The following is a 20,751-nucleotide window of genomic DNA, read 5'->3' on the forward strand; positions in this document are numbered from 1 at the left end:
CTTAACAAAATACTAGCAAATTGAATCCAGCAGCATATAAAAAGGATTATACTCCATGAGCAAGTGGGATTTATCTCAGGAATGAAAAGTTGGTTCAACATCTTAAAATCAAAGAGAAAAAAAGTTATCTCAATAGATACAAAAAAAGCATTTAGCAAAATTTACACTATTTTATGAAAAATAACCTCAATAAAGCATGAATGAAAAAGGAAAATTCCTCAATTTGATAAAGGGCTTCACATAGCCAGCTTAATGGTGAAACCCTGAAAGTATTTCCCCTAATCTAATCAGGAACAAAAAGAAGATGTCCACTTTTGCCACTTGCATTCAACATTCAACAGTGTGCTGGAGGTTCTACCCAGAAAAGAAAAAATGTAGACAGAAAATGAAAAAGTAGAGCTATTTCTAATCACAGGTGATATGAAAAGAATACAAACACAAACACACACACACACACACACACACACACTCCATAGGAGCTAATAAAAAAGTTTACCAAAGTTACAGGTTATAAGATCAATATACAAAAAAAAAATTAGATTTCAACAAAATTAAAAATGTTTGTGCTTCAAAGAACACAATGAAGAAAATAAAAGGAAAACCAAATAATGGGAGAAATGCTTGCAAATTGTATAGCTGATAAGGTTCTAGTAACTAGAATAGATAAGTCATAAGAGGTAACTGCAGATAACTCAATACAAAATGAGCAATTTGAATAAACATTTATCTAAACAAGATGAATAAATGGACAATAAGCACATGGAAAAAAGCTTAGTGTCATTAGGAAAAGACAAATCAAAACCACAAGGAAATAGCTCTTTAGATCCACTAGGGTAGCTATGATCACATGGACAAAACAAAGTTTTGGCATTAACAGAGAAATTGAAACCCTCAAACATTTATGGTAAGAATTTAAAATATTGCCAACAATGTTTGAGAGTTCTGATTTCTCTGTATTATCAGAAAACATTGTGGCAGTTCCTCAAAAAGTTAAACATAGAATTATCCAGCAATTTCAGTCCTTGATATATAGTCCAAAGACATGAAGTCATACTTTCATATTTAAAATGCTCATGGTAGCCTTCTGCAATAGCCAAAAGTAGAAATAACTTAAACATCCATCAACTGGTGAATGTATAAACAAAGTATAGTACATGCCATGAGAAGAACTGACACACACTGCAACATGGCTAAAACTTGAAAACATTTTACTTAGTGTATGAAGGCAAACATAAAAGGCTACATATTATATCATTCCCCTTATAATGTCCAGAATAGGGAGATCCACAGGGACAGAGTTACAAACCAGGGGTTTGTAAGAGGGGGAATGAGGAGTGACTATTAACAGAGATTTCTTTTAGGTGTGGTGGGATTAGTGGTGATTGTTGTACAACCCTGTGAACAGATTATAACCACCAAATGTATACACTAAAGTGGTGGAATTTTATGGTAAGTGAATTATATATCAATAAAAAATATGACTGAGGGCAGTATGGTCTGGTGAAGATGTAGATGAGAAAAAGACAGGAAAAGTCAGTTTTGAACTTGGTAATGGTGCAGAGCAGGAAGAGTAGCAAATTTGGAAATAAAAATAAATACTATTATGGAGCTGCTGAGACTCAGTGATGAGATGGCATTCAACCGGAAATACACAGTATAAAATTAGCAATAAGAGCCATGAACTTAATGAACATATAAGATTTTGGAACAGCAGAAATAGATGAAATCCTGAAATTATCGAGAATATCATGAAGACAAACAATGACAAGCACTTGGAATCTCTACCCTTAAGGGATAGTAATAAGTAGAGCCAGAAAAAGAGATCAAAGAAAAACAGATCCAGGAGGCAAGGGAGATTAACTGTTGAGTAGATGTGAAGGACAAGAATTTGGAGATGTTTGATTTGGGTTTGAGTAAAGGTCATAATTAACCATTTGCTGATTTCTTCCTGACTGGTGAGCTGATGGCCTGCCTAGCCATGATAAACATATCTGGTTCACTAAAGAAAGTGTCATCAGGGGGTATGTCCCTAGAATCAATCAGGAAGCATCAAGAGAAACAGCTAATCAATCCACATCTTCCAGCAAAAAATACAAATCTATTCAATAAAGATTTGAACTCTACTCAGAATTTTGTCACCCCAATTTACCAAAATTTACAGTAGTATATATTTGTAGGGTATAACCCTGAAGTTATAATCAATATAACTTATCAATTCTGCACTTAACATGCCATTTTTTTCTCTGTAATTAGTTACGGCATTTCATTCTGTACTTCTCTATTTTTTATGTTAACTAAATTTTAGTATTAAATAAAAGTCTAAAGTATTTTTGAGTAAAGTCAGACAAAGAATTTCTTTCGAACATTAGGGGAAAGAAAAGGACTAAGAAAAGATTCAGCATAAACTATCAAGATACATTTCGAGGGCCTCGCCTGGTGGCACAGTGGTTGAGCGCTGGACTGTGAAGCTGCCTGCAGCCTCTGCAGCACCAGTTCGATCCCTGGCCTCCGGTGAGGGTCCCACATGGCGAGACAGACCTCTCCTGCTGTGCCAGCTGCTCCCCTCAGCAGTGTATTTCGTCAGTCTGCCTGCTCTGTTCTCCGCTCTGGTGAATTCTCTCACCCTCTCGCGCTTCTGACTGTACTCAGTGCTTGTATAAATAAGTAAATCTTTAAATATATATATATATAAGATACATTTCTAAGTAACTTTTGGAAATCATGAAGCTATGCTGGGTTTCTTTTTCTGTATTATCTAAAATTGTATCTGATTTTAATGCCCTATTTATAATGACTCAATGACCCATGATAGACACAAATTTCCTGGACATATTCCACAATATACTGTCTGGCACCCACATCAATATAATTATCATCTGTGGCCATTCCATTTTGAAGGATCAATTCAAAAAGATGTCTAATTATCATTTATAAGTCTAGCTTCCCAATGAGGTTGTAAAAGCCTTTAAAGAATATATTTCCCCCACATTACGGTCCTTTAAACTCTTCAGTTTCCTCTATCCAAAATCAAAATGAAAAAAGGCACACCACCTTACATGTATTAACAGTTGATGTATATAGATATTCAACGTAGATGGTCATTGATGATACAAACCAGACATTGAGGGGAAAAAAGCAATCATCAAATCATTTAAATTCTACAAAATCTAGGCTGTGTAGAATGTCTGGATAGTCATCACATACCAAGGCATTTTAAAGATATCATATTGAACTCCCAAATAGAAATGATTATGAACTTGTTATAATAGTACTTTCTGAAAGCATTTAACAGGCAATATCCCACCAATCACAATTTTAAATTTATTTTCCTAAATTTCAAAACTTTACGTTTTTACTAGAGTCTCTTTAGCAGATTCCATGTGTCTCATGACAATGCTCTGAAAAACTGACAGCTCTAATGCATCCACGCGATTGTGAAATTCTTCTACATCAACTAAACGTAATTTTCTGCAAGAAATAGAAATGGACAGTAGTTTACATGTAAGAGTTTTTGCATTTTTTTGGTAATTTCTTCTCAAAAATAGAGTACTGCTAGATTTTATCATTAAGATGTTTTATAAAATGAAATATTTAAGAACATAAGATAGTCAAATTTTAAAAACAATGTAATTAAAATTAATAGGAATGCAATGTGGTACTATGGAACTTAATTGGGATTTGATGAATAGTGTCAACTGATTTTTTCTTTTAAACTGGAAATTTAAGTAGGAAAAGTAGCAGGAATCAAAGTTTACAGAGTTTATTGCTCCCTAACACAAAAATTGTACCCAATTTGTAAAGGAAGTATCCCTGGATATTAGGAATACCAAGGGGCGGGAAGTTCACAATTAATTAAGACCCAGTATATCAAAATCTTTTGAACTTATTTGTTATTTTTTCCAAAAGAACATAGTACATGGCCTCCCTGATAGCAAAAAGGGGTTACAAGGCAACATATGAGATTATTGGCAGCCATTGTAGCCCAAGTTCGATAGCTGGCCAGGGAGGTAACACACATGGCGCAGCAGACCTCTCCTGACTCACCTGCTGCTCCCCTCAACAGTGTATTTTCGTCAAACTGCCTGTTCTGTTCCCCACTGTCTTTGGTGAATCCTCTCACCCGCCACACCTCTCACCTGTACCCCAGTTTTTGTATGTATAAATAAATAAATCTTTAAAAAAGGGAGGGGCTACATTTACTTCTTGCTTATTCCATGAATTTTTTTCCTTTTTTAGAAACATGTGTATTCCTACTAGCCCCCCTCTGTTGTTACATTCAAATCATCACACTCTAGGCAGTGTTCAGCATTTGATTTTTTCACTTACTATTGCATCCTAAAGACCTTTCAATATTAGCACCTTGAGATTTTTCTCACTCAAATTTTACAGCTGTATGAGATTCCATTGTGTGAATGTATTATAACTTACTGAACAAATCCATGGATACTTGGTTGTTTCCAGTCTTTAACTCTTACCAAAAAATGACACAATAAAGAAACTTGTAATTAAATCATTTCCTATATTTTAGGTGTATTGGCAGGCCAGTTTCTCAGTAGTGAAATTGCTGAATTCAAGTGTAAATGATCTATAACAGTGAGAGGTAAGACTGGATTTCCTCAAAAAAAGTGCCCATTTCTCCAAGCCTCACCAACACAGTATGATGTTAATATTTTGGAATTTTGCCTATCTGGTAGGAAAAAGAATGGTGTCTCAGTGTAGTATTTATTACAATTGCTTCACATTTCTTTTGAGTTAAGCATCTTTTAATACGAGGAAGGGTCATTTAACTTATATCCTTTCTAAGAGCTGCATGGTAAATGAATCCATAGTGTATTACTAATATAGTAATATTTTCTTGGACTTCTGTTGGTGAAACCATGAGTTTTTAAATCAATTTTATCTTTTAAGATGAGCTACACTTTTTCAGACATCTGCCTTCTATATTCAATTACTGAAATTTACACCCTATGGTAATGTCTATACTCATACATCATATATTCATGTATACTCACATATAAACACACATGAATATATCTACTTCTCATATATGCACTATTTTTCAAGCAAAAATAAATGTGTGCTGTGTCATTTGTGCCCATTACAAATGCTGTCTCTGACATTAAGTAGGTTAACTACTGAATACCATGAATTTACACAACACTTCAGGTTTCCACAGTCCTACGTTTGATAGTTATTCAGATAATATTTGCATGAGTGTCCTCCGATCCATTACCACAGAGCAGTCCTATGTTTTTGAGACCTACTGAGATTCAGCATAAATGACTGTCACCCTGAGTAAGGATACCCTGTATACACAATGCTGGCTTCTACGTGGAGGGACAGGATTCAGGATCTTCAACCTGCTGTTAATGTTCACAGAAAGAGTCCAGTGACTTATGCCTGCAAAGGCAACCTAAGAGTTGGTGGGGTTCTTTTTCTATCCATGGACTGTGACGCTTCCTTATTTGTCTTCATCCTGGATGGCTTGGGGTTCCCTGCACTAATACTTCTGCTGCCATTACCATGGAAATTAATTTTGAACACATCTATTTGCTGTAGTATCTCAGCTTCATTATTTTTCCTAGTCCTTCCTCTTTTCATTTTCTTGTCCCATAACTCCTGGCACTGTCTAACAAAGCATTACTCTTTATGGACAACACTGGGATACAGAGTCCCATTCACCACTGACCAAACCAATGTTCTGGGAGGCCATCTGTGAATGGATATAAAAGAAAACTGGTGGTGTTTTGAAAATGAAATGCACTGATGTCTGTTAATAAATTTGTAGTTAAGTTTTACTTAAAATAGTAAAAGAAATAATTAAGGTGTGATAAAATAACTTTCATTTTGAAAAAACAACACAGAAATACTCACTTAAAAGTACTGTGCCACAAATCTAGCACAGCCAACATTGTAGGATTCATTGCATTTAAATGATCCCTAATGTAATTCCTTGCAGAAAAAAATGATTTCCTCCAAGGTTTTGGAAGAACTTCCATTCTGGAGGGAAAAAAAAAAACAACATTCAGTCACCTTCTCTAAAAAGTTTTGGGGCCTCCCTGGTGGCACAAGAGGTTAAGATGCAACTTATTAAGCTGTTTGCAGCCACTGCAGCACGAGTTTGATCCCTGCCAGGGAGCAACACACATGGCGCAGCAGACCTCTCCTGACTCTCCCGCTACTCCCCTCAGCAGTGTATTTCCATCAGTCTGCCTGTGCTGTTCCCCACTCTGTCTCTGGTGAATCCTCTCACCCCTGCACCTCTGGCCTATACCCCAGTTCTTGTATGTACAAATAAATCTTTTTTTAAAAAAATAAATAAAAATTTTTATAATCAATATGTAATGGTCTAATTTAAAAAAATGTCTTACGGAAATAATAAATAGCAGCAATTATGTTTGAACATATATAAAATTCATACTGTATGATTTTCAGAAATTCTAGGAAAGTAATGCACATGAAATTAGAATCTTTAACACACAGGATTTTTTTTCCCTAAATACTCGATCCATTTGAGACCACAAATAATTCATAATGATCAAACAGTAACAGCAACCAGCTTTCATACACATTTTAAAAAATTTCCTTAATTTCACAAAAAAACCCTTAAATTTTTCCTTTATTTTAAAAGCATTTAAAGAATATAGTCCAATCTGCCTCTGGAAATTCCTTTGAACTTCACCTTTGTTAATGTATAAATGTCATTTAGAAAAGCATACTCTCTAACATTATTCAAAGATATTTACTCAGTAAATCCTATGACTTGATTAATCATCTTTTATGTGTTAAAGATACATCACCTTTATCTTTCAGAATATATTTAAACATTTACCCTTGATGCCTATTATGTTTTTGTTCTCACTACTTATAAACACTACACAGTAAGTGTAACTCTTTTTCAGTTGTGGTAACCTTCACTATTACAAAAGATGGTATCTGTAGTTTCTCAAGAGAAATGTTATTCTCAGAATATGTATTGTAAATGGCTTTGTTATTTTTTGTGTATTTCATTATGGAAACAATTTAGGGCACTTTTGAGTGATATAAAAGTAAAACCAAATTTGTTACTTAATCATATAAACATAGTTGCATCTTCAAATTATTTAAGATATTCATTCAGAAATATTATTTTAAGGGAAAATATAAATAGCAAGAGGCTTTTCCCATTATGTGCTCTGTAATTCATGCAGTATATTAAAGTCTCTTCTGTATCTGCATATCTTAGGCAACATTGCTGATACATTTTTGCATATTCAAATTGATTTCAAACTTTTATATTGCTATTATATCTGAAAACTCTGCTAGTTGTCATAGAGATACACAGAATTATATGAAGTTCTTCACAGGGTACTTAATGTTTTAACCACCTAAGGTGTCCATCCACCCATGTAGCTATTTTTCCATTCATCTATCCATCAACTTGTAAATGTAACATTGGGCTGAAATACAAAAGAAATAGTAAGACAAATTGGTCTTAAATAACAAATACATATGAGAAAAATAGAGAGAAATGATAACAATATTCTTAGAGAAACCTGATTGCTTACTCAGCACGATGGGGTAGAAGTTCATCTACCTTTTTATCATCTTCTTTTTCTCTAGGATCTTTTAAAACAAAATCAACTAAAAAAGAATTGGAAAGTTCTGGTCAACAATCTTTTATCAACTATAGTATATTTTCAAGAAATTGCAAAACTAGTTTTATTAAAATTGTTTGTTGTTTTTTTAAAATAACCAATTCGTGCATTTATGAATATGAGAAAATTAAAAATTGAGAGAAAATATATGATGCCTGTCTTTGAGAAAATATCCTCCCTTTTTTATAACAATAAGGCTCCATTATTTTACTTGAAAAAGATATTGCTTTTTATATTACACTTTCCCTTAGCTATTTCACCACAAGTCGTTCTTACTAAAAGTTCAACAATACAACAGAGTAGTTTCCTCTCACCTAGGAAAGCTATACTTGGCCTGTTTTCTTTTAAATTGCTGAAGAACTTAAAACAATCTTGTTATAAAGGTCAGTAAAGAGAGCTACTCCTGCTTCTTTCTGTGGTGTGTAACTCAGAGTTCTAATTCTCTTTTCTAAAATGCAAATATATTACCCCTCTACTTAAAGTATTTCAGTGGTTATCTTTTATTTTCAAATGCTTCAGAAAGGTATATCAGGCTTTTGATATTCTTTCCCTTCCACAAATGTGCCCTATACTTTGCCATCAGAAATGCTTACAGACCGGCAATAGCTATTTGTGCATGCCTGTCATCATTTCCTAGGTCATGTTCCCTAGAATACTGTTCATCCTTCAAGACTCATTTCACGTGCCCCCAACTCCTTCCGAACAAGACTCCCTTATTGTGTGTCCTGTTTCGTTTTCCATTGCACCTGCTCCGATGCATTGTAATTTAGCTATTTATCCATCACTTTCATCACACTATGAACTCTTTGGGGGCAAGAATTTGGATTTTTATGTTTTATTACCAGAATATTTAGTAAAAGTCTTAAATGCAATGAATGCCCTTCTCCCTCGAAGTTCTCAGAGCACTCCAATGCATTAGGACTTCTCCAACTTTGAACATAGTATTAATTATACCAGGTTTAGAATCATAACCAATTGAAGAACCTTTTTAAAAGTATAGGTTCAAAGAGCCGATCTTCAGAGATTTTATTTTAGATGGTTCAGAAATCAATACTTTCAAAATAAATCTGATTATATCAGTCTTAGAATCTATTGGTCCAAATCAAAGATCAGCAAAACTTTTTACATAAAAGGGCCAGATTGTAAACGTTTTCAAATTTTCTTTTTTAAGTAGCTTAAGAACTTAGTAATCTTTTAAATTGCTTTTAAACTAAGCAACCCTGAAAAAGTTTATGAACTTGTGAAACACAAGGTCTTCATCACAAGTACTCCATTCTGCTCAAAAGCAGCCATAGAAAATATGCAAATGAATCTATATGGCTATGATCCAATAAAACTATTAACAAAAATAGGCAGTGTACCAGATTTGGCCTGTTAGGTATAGTTTTCAAGCCCTGGTCCACAGCAACAATTCTGTAATTAAATCACTTTCTAATTTATCAGTAATATTAATTATTAATATTGTAATTAATTGTAATATTGTAACTAATTCAAAATACAGGCCATTTTCTTCAGTTCTACCCTGTGCTAGAGGATGTATTCCTACAAGTAGAAAACCTATTTTCTAATTCTTTTTGTACTTTATTAATGAAATTTGCCTATGATCTTAATGAAACAGTGATATAAGAAACAGCATAATAAATGTAACAGTTTCATGTATAGGTATTAACTCAAAAAGAATTTATCTTTAATAATATAGGTATTTAAGTTAGAAAGAAAGAGAAATACTGGGCCTCCCCAGTGGCACAGAGCGTTAAGCACCGCGCTGTGGGGCTGTCCGCAGCCTCTGCAGTGAGGGTTCCATCCTGGCCCGCTGGGCGAGAATCCCACATGGTGCAGCAGACCTCTCCTATCTTGCTCACTGCTCCCCTCAGCAGTATATTTCTGTTGTCTGCCTGTTCTGCTCCCTGCTCTACCACTGGTGAATCCTCTCACCCTCCTGCACCTCTGGCCTATACCCCAGCTCTTGTATAAAAATAAATAAAATCTTTAAAATAAAAAAAAGAAATACTCACTTACCTATGGATTTTTTGACACTAAGAAGATAATCTTCTCTCATTTCCTCAGATAATGTAAGTATGCTGTTAGTGAGGACTTTCAGATGTTGAGGGACTAAATCCAATACATGTTCTAGCCAAGAATCTTCCATTGGGGCTACATGGTCAGTATCAATTCCATGGTTAATATAATAGTAATATCTCTACATAAAGAAGACCAAGAAATGTAGATAGTTTTACTTTTATAATAAAAAGGGTTTATCAAAAATAAAACTACTTGAGCAAAATTAAAGTTTTAGGAGAATAAAATGTTTACAAATCATAAAAAACATTTTGTACAATTCATAAGGCATTGAGTTCTCAATTAAAAAAACATTTCATGAAAATTAAAGTTTAGTTCATAGCGACATTGTAAAACATTGTTATATTACAAAACATAAGATGTGTTGAGTATAACCCATAATAAATTACAATTTAGTATTATAAATGTGTGGTTTTATTATTTTGTTTTGTCTTTTTATTGATTAATCAGAAGTAAAAGAATACCAATATATATTATCTCAGAAATATGACAATATTTTGAAAATTCTCAATTAACCTATTGATATTCTATACTGTAATTTTGCAGTTGACATCAAATGTGTACATATTCAAGATATGACATTATTTCTCCAATAATGGACACACTTAACTATAATAAATATTCACTTATTAGAAAAGAATTTAAATGTCAAAACATTTTCAAATTAAGAATATTAAAGTCTTCAATAGTTATACTTTTAAATATTCTTCTGTATTCAAAATACTAAAACAAGCACAATTTCTAAAGCAAGCTAGCATGCTCTGTAAAGTGCCCATTATACAATTAAGATATTAGAGTAATTAAGATATATAAAAGGTATACAAGAATGAGTCTCCCTTTAAGAAAGGGAGAGGTAAACTTGAGATTCTTTGATTGTGGTCTTAAGTGGCAAAGGAGAGAATGATTTCCTCCATTAATCCAAAAGAGCAATTACATGGAATTCATATTTCCTACTATATCCACAAAGTTCCACAAGGGAAGAGCACAGAATAACCTCAAAAGTATAAAAGTATCCTCAAGTGTTTCTTTTGTGTTCAAATACACTGAACAAAGGAAAAAGCCTGTTACCAGAATGTCTTTCTCTATTGCAGAAGTGCTCGATTTTGGAACTGCACTTTCATCAAGGGTAGCTGTCCCTAAAAAAGCAGTATCTTGTTGCCTAAAAAAATGAAAAAGACACTATTCAAATGTATATAAAAGGGCAATTAGGACACAAATCAATGGATATAAAGACATCAGGATGCTCTTTCATTAAGTAGTAAAAAAAAAAAATGAGTCATTGAACATTTTATGAATAGCACACATATTACCATATTCCTCCCAGATCATTTTCTCTATACTCACAGAGAGGCATTTATTTTGGAAATGATTTCTAAGACTTAATCAGAAGCCACATCCTTTGTCATGGGCTTTACTCATTCCTCTTCATTACTCCAAAATTTAGTTCTCTTAAAATTTTGTAGGCATGTTCTTGCATTATTTCTAAACCACATATATGTATTTTAAGAGTACTGATACTTTTTTTTTAAATTTGCAAAAAATACATTCTTCAAAAGGTCATTTCTCAGATTTGTAGAGACATACAAGTGAACAATGAATGACATGGATGTTCATACACCTCTACGTATTTATTATTGGCTATATGTTTGCATATTACTATAATTTTATAGTTATAATTCATTTTAAATCTATACCAGCTATAAGCCAAATTTTGGTGATGTCTTGAGAATTTCATTGTGAGGAAAGGATAGTTGACATCTTCAAGAAAAGTAACAAGTTCTAGGATAGCATAACCTCTTTGCCATTCAAGGTATTATATTCTGGATCCCAACTTTATCTGTGATGGATACAGGTCATTAAAGTTACATAATAAAATACTCCTTCTTGGAAACTGTCCAATGAGTGGAGACGAGGTTTACTGAATTATCATTCTCAGCTATCATACTAAAAGGTAAGTATACAAAATTAATCTCCTGACTTATTTTTATCTTTTGCAAATTGAGAAATCCAATGTATTTGAACTTTGTATTTATTCTCTTTAATTGTATGCACCAGAGAAAAGTATCAAGGCAATGTCTCAGTAATGTCTTAGCAAATCTCAGTTTCATTCAGTATAAGTGGGCACTCCAAAACATTTAAAGAACAAAGGATTGGGGTCAGAATGGGGGGCGGCAATTGTATGGGGAATATAACAATAAAATTTATAAAAAAAAAAAAAAAAAAAAATAAAGACCTAATGTAAAAAAAAAAAAAAAAAATAAAGAACAAAGGATGAAGAGGATAACATCACGGGAGATATTCTATAGTTGAGAGAGGAGGGTTGATAATTTTAACTAAAAAAGTAACCATTTAGTTTTTTTGTTGGTTTATAGTAAAGAGTAATCTACTTATGGAATCAGGACTTCTGGGTTCAGATTCAGCCACAATAGAGTATGATTTTAATAACTGGGCTGGTGTTTGTTGTTTGGTTTTTGTTGTTGTTGTTTTTTAATGGCAGAAATGTTCATCTTATTGACCTTGCTGAATCCTGAGAATCAAGCAAACTTCATCCTCTGTGTCTGGCCTGCCTAGAAAGCAGCAGCAAGATCAGGGTGGTGAGGACAAAGAAGGTTGGGAGCTGTAGGAGTGACTGCAGAAATTCCTGCAGTTAAGAATAAAGATCCTTTTAGTTCTAAGGCTCTGTGATTCCATGTTCTAAGGTTACAGCAAAGATTTTGCTGACTGGGAACAATAATAGAAATTTTTATAGATCACCTAGTCAATCTATAACTGGTTTCACTATATATTATGTCTAATCTCTCCTTAAAGAAGATATGATTGTCCCCAATTCGAAGATAAGGAAACAATGTCAGAAGACTAAATAGCTTCCCTTTCATTATATAGCTATGAAAACAAGGACTTGCCCATCAATATGTGTTTCTAAACTGCCCTCCCTGCTCTTTCCAACAGAAAGGCATTCCATTCAGAAAGCCATCTAGGAATAGGAGAAATTTTATATGGTATACTTTATTTCTCAAAAATGAAAAGAACTATATTGATTTTTTTTCTCTTTGTTAAATCAGTAGTTTTTGGTTTTAGATGGTAACTTAAATATCCTTTTTTTCCAAGTTTTCCTGTGAAAATGATAGTAATTTTAAGCCATAATTGGGAAAAGACTAGCTCAGCAGAGGGGATATTTCCAGAAATTTCTGGAACACAGAGAGAAGATACAGGATAGTTGGAACAGTTGAATATACCCACAGGCTATACTTTATGCAGGAAGAAACCAATGTGCCTAGGAGACCCCCCAGAAATGCCTCTAATCTTGAAGTCAGCAGGTACCAAAGGAAGAAATGAGTAGGCAGACTGAAGAAAAGTTATCTGAACAACTTTATGCCAGAAAATTAAAACTTTAAAACTTTAAGAACTAGAAATTACAATACGTGGTTTCACATGTTAGGGTAATCACTTAAAGAAAATGAAATACATATATATGATAGCTTTTAAACCAACAGGACTAATGAGAGAAGAGAAATTTCAATTCAATAGAAAGCAAAAAAAGGAGGAAAAAATAAGCAAAGGCAACATAAATACAAGTAAATAGAAAATACAAAATAAATTGGTGAAAGTCCACATGTCCAAGAAATACCAATATAAGTGGGATTAAATATGCTATTAAAATACAGAAACTAAGACTGAATTTTAATAAGTCCACCCATATCCTGTTTATAAAAGGCACAACTGAGAAATGACATACAGTGGTTCAAAATGGACTTTTGTTTCTTACATACAGCAGCAAAGAGAATCTGAAAAATCTCCCAGTATCATTCTATAAATACTGGATAATATGTCACAAAGCTCCTTTTGAATTCAGACTTTAACAAGAAAGAAAGGAAATACTCAGGAGAAGAGAAAAATGGCAGGGCAATCAGCTAACGCCTGAGGCTATGGCTGCCCTTGTGGAGGTAGGGGCTTGAATTCAATGCCCATGTGGGTCATGAAATGATCTGTAGGCCTGAATGAAATAGGGAGTTCAAACCCAGGCTCCTGGATGCCGCTGAAACCCCAAATGGGCTCTATCCTCATCTACAGTAGAGCCAGAAGCAATAGGGACAGGAGTTGTGTCAAAAAATATTATCTTGGCTAAAATGCCAGGCAGAGAAAAAGTTCCTTTTAAGATCTTGTAACCAGAGGCCTACCCTCCTATGGGTTAGAGTGTTGATTTTACACTATTTGTGTGATCTGAGGCTGCAGAGACCAAGTAAACAACATAAGTGGGCCAAGCTGGTATTATTCTAGCAGCATCTGGCAAAAGCAACTTCCATCCAATCTAGCAGAGGCACATGCATACAATCCCACAACACAGGACTCTCACAAAACCCTCTTGCCATCTGTAAACACACGGTACCCTATCCTCCCATGTGGGTCAGTAAAGCAGCCATGCACAATGGTCATGTGGCTGGTAGAGTGCTACAGAAAGCAGATAGGAACTAGTACCTTGCTTTGCGTTGTTCTCCATAAACTGACCTAAAACTTAGACCAGCCAAGTCCACCCTCTGCTCACACTGCTGATTGTTTCACCCCAATTCCTTCCTTTGTTACTTAAGGAGACCTACCACAGCAAAGTCACCACATCATGTGTGCCAATGAGATGGGAAATAAAAACCTGTCCCAAATCCAACGCCACAATCAAACTCAGACACTCTGCTCTCATTCAACATCAAGCATTAATGGCAGGATGTTTTCAACTCATGATATTTAAAGTGTGGCATGCTTAATAGGGTTAAGCACAATCTTTCATTCGTTTTTTTATACCCTGACCTCATCCCAACATGACTTTGAGGCATCCTTAGAGATGCACAGAATTCTTACCACAGAATTCTTACCTTTTTAGATTAAAAAGTTCCCTGGGGAACTAGTGCGGGTAACACATACTGGTTAGCATACAAACTTACATGATGACATTAACAAGAGCGCTTCTAAAGTTCTCTTTTCCTTTATGTGGTGATTTGGTCTTTGTTTTAGCAGTAGAAGGTCCAGGACAACTATCATCAGCTTGGTCTAATTTGCACCTTTTTCCATATCGTTCCATGTATTCACCTTGAATTTATTTTTAAAAAATCATAAATTAGTCATGTGAAAAGTAAACTAAAATATTTAAGTGGTTAAAATAAAATGCTAATATGCCTTTCAAGAAAAAAAAATCTACTAAAAGTTCTCAGATACTGTCAGTGTAATTTATTTTCTTTCACTATCAGGAAATTAAACTATGCTTGTTTTACCTTATAATAGAATCTCTGGCTACTTCAAGAATATTCAATTCAATTGTTTTATATCTTGAATAACATACTGATATTCAAATTTTCAATTATATTTGCATAGAATTTTCTTACAATGAACAAGATTAAAATTATAGTAAACACAGTATACAATTCTATTTCAGAAAATTTAAAGAAAATTTAAAATTTGCAAGTATTAATATGTGATGTAATCAATCTGGTGAGTTAAAATAATTTCTAAAAATTTAAATGAGTAATTGGAAGTAATGTTTGCAACTTACTAAAATCCCTTAGAAAACTTTCTCAAGTCTTTGATGCATAGGCAAATTTTGAATACAATAAATCAGTTTTATTATAAACCTCCCAATTCTTAAAATATCTTTTATAGCATTTACAACAGCCTAAAATATCTAAGAACTGAAATGAATTATTTCCTGAGGGAAAACATTTGGGATAAACTTTCTACTTGACACAACTGTCATTTCAGTTTTACAATTTGATTATTTTATTTGCTAAGTGTTATTTTTTCCTCCAGAAAATTTCCTTAAGTCTAAGTTAGAATATTAAAGTTCTTACCATATGACATTTCGTTCTTAACATTAAACTGTTCTGGAACAGCTTCATCCTGCTTTAAACTAAAATGGAATGACGGAGGTGCCTGCTGCCACTGGGGTTTTGCACCCACCTAAAAAATGAAATTTAAGTATCATTTCTAAAACAAGATGAGAAAAAAACACTTTTCATGAAGTGCATGACTATTTATAAAGACATTTTCTCAAACAATTCGGGACATCTGGAAAGAAGGCACAAACACTCAGCAGCAAATGTATTCAAGCTTCTGAATGGCTGTGGTGTGTGACACTTTTAAATATGACCAAAGCTGCAAGCACCTGTTACGTAACAACAGTATATTCACTTCAGGGAGCTTCCCCATCTCCAGATTTTAGCAAGTGATTTTTATGCCTTTCATTTTAATGAGAGGCACTTTCTGCTGGGCTTCAATGCTGATGGGTTCCTCTGCATTCCACTTACAAAAGATCTTCCTGCTCTCATGATGTTAAGCAGCTCTATGTCACTCTGACAACTCCCATATTTATACTTTTGTTTGAGACAGAGGACATAAATTCTTGTACAATTTTGTCAGGTATCATAAAAGGGGGAGGAAGTCTAGTGATGACAGCCTTTGACATTCAGCTTCACGGCTGGGAAACAATTGAGGGTGGTTTGACTACTGCACCTACATCTATCTAAAGAAGCAATAACTAACACAGACCTACTGTTACTGGGACCTATGGTTCTTCAGTAATCCCAGATTGGGTGGATTTTAATGTAAAATGTACGTTTTCTTTTTTCTGACAACTGAGTCCGGTCCAGACCAGCTTGATAGCCCATGCTTGCACTGGTTTCTCCTTCTCTCTGATTTACTTTCCCGTGCCACTTACTTCTGCTTCCAAACAAACTACCTAGACACAAGCCCTCATTTCAGGATTTTCTTTCACAGGAAAATAGCCTAAGACAACTTAAAAATGAATAATTTGCATCCTTTCATCTGCCTTTCCATTTTTCTATTCTCATCTTGCTCCATAAAAGACTTGAGATTCTTGTGAGCACTATGAGTGAGGGTGCAGAAATATTGAGAATCAGGTCACCAGCTCACAGCTCCTGGGAGCCCCCAGTGTTGGGTCACACTCAATTTCAACAAAATGGGTAACTTCTAGATACATGGATGTCTATAATGAACATCCCCTTAGGTCTTAATTACTGCAGGGTATTTGTATCCAAGTGCAAACTTTAACTTCCAAATGTGATACTATACAATGTTGTAAGCCAATATTACCTTAATTTTTTAAAAAAGAAAATAGTTTCTTTAATCAATGGCTGACTTTTAAAAACATCTCCTAAAATTATGGTTCCCCTAAAATTATGGTTTACGTTTGAAACCTTTAAGCTACCAAAACACATAACTAAAGATAATTTTAAATTTTTTCACTTTTAAAATATGTTAAATTATTAGAAAGAAAAAATAATTCCACATCAGCTCTTACCTTTGAAGCTAGAAATTTTATGATGGATTTGCAGAATTTAAGGTGGAAAATATACTATGGCTCAAATCTACAGAATTGACATAAGTGTCATTATCAATAAAAACACATTTTCAATTAAAGATTTATTTTGAAACATTCAAGATAATTGTTCTATGAATATCACTTCAATTTTTCTAAGTGAAAAATATCCTCCACTTTAAATTATCTCTGTATAGTGTTGGAGTAGGGCATTGAGTGGACCTCACCACTAGCTGATTGGCCAACTCTACCTAGGCCATTGGAGGTTCTTCACTGCCCTCCTCAGTCCTTCAAATGTATGTTCTGCTCACTGGAACAATTGGCAAGTGGAAGCCAATTTCAAGTCTTGAGAGAACAATGTTTGTCAAGATCATCTGTATGGATAGTAAATGTGACTAAATCCAGTTAAAGCCTCTACTACATAAACTCCTAAGGCATTGGAGAGCAAGTGTAGAGATCCACTCTTCTTGTGACCACCCAAGGGAATCCTTGTAGGTAAGTTCCCTCGTCTATTGACACTGCCACCTATCCGCCTGGAGGGGTCTGACTCTGCCCGCCATGTTTCACATTTCACCCAGTGTTTCACATAATTCCCAGTGTTATAAACCACCAATTGGTGATCCAAGAGACTGAAAAAATGGGTCTTGGGAATGACAAGAGTTTGGTTGCCAACCTCTGTGTGTTGGTAGCCCATAGGTTCGATTGTTGTGGAGCCATGTGAATACAGGGACTCCTTTAGAACTGCTGGTATAATGTGCCTGTTTCCTCAAACTGCACACAGCTCACAGGGAGAACTGAACAAGGAATAGAAATGAACAGCTACCATGGTTGGCTGACCTCTACTGTGGACAGTTCAGCTGGCTGCCAATGCCCAACTTTATAAAGACTGAAAGTGGAGCTACAAAGTTGGAGGCAGAGTTAAGTTAGAGGAGAGTGTGTAGTTACCAACTACTCTGCTAGCAAACAAGATGAGAAAGCAGGATAATAAATTAGAGAGCTTGTGAGTCATTTTGCAAAGGTATGAAGGTGTAAGCTGAGTGTGACAACACTTGATTGGAACACTAAGATGAAATCCCTATAAAAGTGAGGAAAGTGAAAGGAAGGATGTTGTAGTATAACAGAAAACACCCCATGCCAAGAGACCCCTAAAACAAAGGAAAGCAAAGCACATCAAGAATAGCCCTAGCCAGCGGGGTAGCCCCCAATTCAGGGCACATTCATGGTGAGAGAAAACATTCCCACTGAACTCATTGATATAGCTGCCAAGTTCCAACAAAAGGCCAGGGAAAGTATCCAGGCAAGGATAGTGTAGCCATGGTTAGTGTAGCTATGGGATACAGGGGCCATGGCTCATTTCCCTGACCAAGCTTGAGACAGAGGAAATGAGCAATATCACAACACAACCTGCCCTCCGGCAGTGTCTTGCAAGGTGCTTAAGAGGCTCAAGGTATATACTCCCTTATAGACTGGATTATTCTAACCTGCCAGGAGACTTATCCCAATGAGGGAACTCTCCTTGGGTACTTTGGAAACCTACTGGAAATGAGAAAGGACTTGTAAGTCCCTGTTGTTGGAGGCCCTGTTTTGTATGCCCTAGTTTAAGATGCAGACCAAGACTGTCTCCAGGGGAAGGCCACTGGAAGTTACCCAAGGCCTCTTGCTGAGTTCACTATTCACAAGTCCTCTCAAAATAAACAGAAGGCAGTCACACTGCTTGGTACTGGAACCAAATGTACTCTAATACATGTAATCTTGAGAAGTATTCTGCCCTCCCTAAGCATCATCAACAGTTAAAGAGGGCAAAAGGTTATGGTCAAGAAGGTTCATTTGACACTGCAAATTGAGTATTCTCTACTATAACAATATGAGATTTTCATCTCTCTCATTAGAGAACATATTCGCCACTAATAACCTATAAAATCAAACTGCAAGCCTCTATTTGTGAATTCTGCCTCTAGGTTAATCAAACCAATACAAATGGAAAACACCAACATGAAATACTTGCTAACATAAAAAAAAAAATTACTGCCTCAAAAAGAGGCACTGAGCTACTGTACAAACACTGTGTTCATATCTGATAAATCTGTTACTAAACCATCTTTATTATATCACATTAGTATATAAGTGAACACCCTAAGCCAACTGACCAACTTCCCCTCCACCACCACTGGTCTACAGGATGTACTAAATCAATGGTTTGGATCACAGAGCTGTTAATGGAAAAAATTGTTACTTATTTTGGGAACCTTATATGAATCTTTTCTTTCTCTTGCACATGCCTATAACATTGTATCTGTCTCCAATGCAGCCACAGGGTTGCCAAAGGAGCCACCTCCATGCTAATGAACCCCTTGCTGAAAGAGGAGAGCATGTGAAATTATAAGAGCTGGTCACAAGGGTGGAATGTTGGAGGAGGACATCATGAGGACGTGGCCTTTGACTAGTGAGCTGGACTCCTCACTTCCCTTCCCCTGACCTTGGAATTTACATTCTGCCTCATGTTCTCATAGTGGGAGCTGCTTTCAGTTATATAGTCTTAAGAGAATGATGTGTTGTCAAGACCATCTGCATAGATGGTGAATGTGATTAAATCCAACTAAGGCCTCTACAGAAACTCTTTAAGATTCTCCAGGTAGGTATGAATATCAGTTCATGAGGCCACCTCACACAAGTCTTGTAAGTTCCTTTTGTTATTAAAACTACCCCCTACCAACTTGAATATGGTCTCCTTGCCCTCTGCATATGGAGACCAGTTTCAGACTTCACACGGGCAACTCCCAGGTTTGTAAATTAACAACACAAAATTCAATTTTATAGTTTGTTCACAAGTTTTAAAATACCTTTAAAAATGCTGCTTTGGATGTACCTGGAAAACCGCTAAATGATATATGCCAGACATAAAAGAAATATTTATGATTGTACATACATGAGGTGCTGGGAGTAGTCAACAGCACAGTAACAGTGGATACTTGTTGCCATGGCTCAAGGGAAGAGTTACTCTTTAATGGGTACAGAGCTTCAGTTTGAGAACATGAAGAGAGAGCTAGAGCTGGATGATGATGGTGGTTGCACAACAGTGTGAATGTACTTAATGCCAGTGAATTATAGTTCAATTGAAATGGTCAAAATGGCAAATTTTATGTTATGCATATTTTATCACAATTTTAAAAAGTAATGTTTGCATTGAACCACCACTTAACCAACTTCTAAGAGTCATAAAGGTGTAACTCATTGGCATTAAACTCAAGATAACTGTTAGATGCAAAGCTTATCACAGTAATGCACGGTGTACCCAGCACTAATCAACTGAAGATATCTATGAACTTACTCTTCCATAGACAATGACAATTTACAGTCACAACAGAAAAATGATGGCAAGATCTGAGGAATCTTCTGTGGCAAAGCATTCCAGTGCTGGAATTTTGGTGTATCACAAATAACATCAAGTCAGCTCTTCCCATGTTCAATCTCAGAAACTGAGGATCTAGAGGTTAATGAATCTTCTCAGACTGAAGAGGCATTAGTGACAAAACTATAAGCCAGGTCTCATTTCTCACTCCAATACTGATATATTTTTTACTAGACCACCTTGGACATTCTTTTATCCACAATATTCAAGTATCCTACAACCACTAGGAAATTAATTTACTTTAAGATGTTTTTCCTAATGTATACACCTCACAGAACCTTTCCCTCAGAAAATAACCACATGGA

The 20,751-nt window shown here is 35.1% G+C and overlaps 1 protein-coding gene across 2 annotated transcripts in view; it reads right to left on the minus strand.

The window, feature by feature from the left end:
- DNAH7 (dynein axonemal heavy chain 7) overlaps positions 1 to 20,751 on the minus strand; it is a 224,034-nt gene that overhangs the window by 180,282 nt on the left and 23,001 nt on the right. For both annotated transcript variants that reach the window (XM_037523738.1, XM_037523737.1), the window contains exons 4-10: positions 15,551 to 15,659; positions 14,651 to 14,795; positions 10,785 to 10,875; positions 9,657 to 9,837; positions 7,548 to 7,623; positions 5,875 to 6,000; positions 3,349 to 3,468 (exon numbers count right to left, since the gene is read on the minus strand). In XM_037523738.1, coding sequence (XP_037379635.1) covers positions 3,349 to 3,468; positions 5,875 to 6,000; positions 7,548 to 7,623; positions 9,657 to 9,837; positions 10,785 to 10,875; positions 14,651 to 14,795; positions 15,551 to 15,659 — 848 coding nt within the window. The remainder of the gene's footprint in view (positions 1 to 3,348; positions 3,469 to 5,874; positions 6,001 to 7,547; positions 7,624 to 9,656; positions 9,838 to 10,784; positions 10,876 to 14,650; positions 14,796 to 15,550; positions 15,660 to 20,751) is intronic.

Source organism: Talpa occidentalis, unplaced genomic scaffold, assembly GCF_014898055.3.
Source record: "Talpa occidentalis isolate TD23 unplaced genomic scaffold, MPIMG_talOcc4v2.1 talOcc4.3, whole genome shotgun sequence".
Classification (NCBI taxonomy): Eukaryota; Metazoa; Chordata; class Mammalia; order Eulipotyphla; family Talpidae; genus Talpa; species Talpa occidentalis.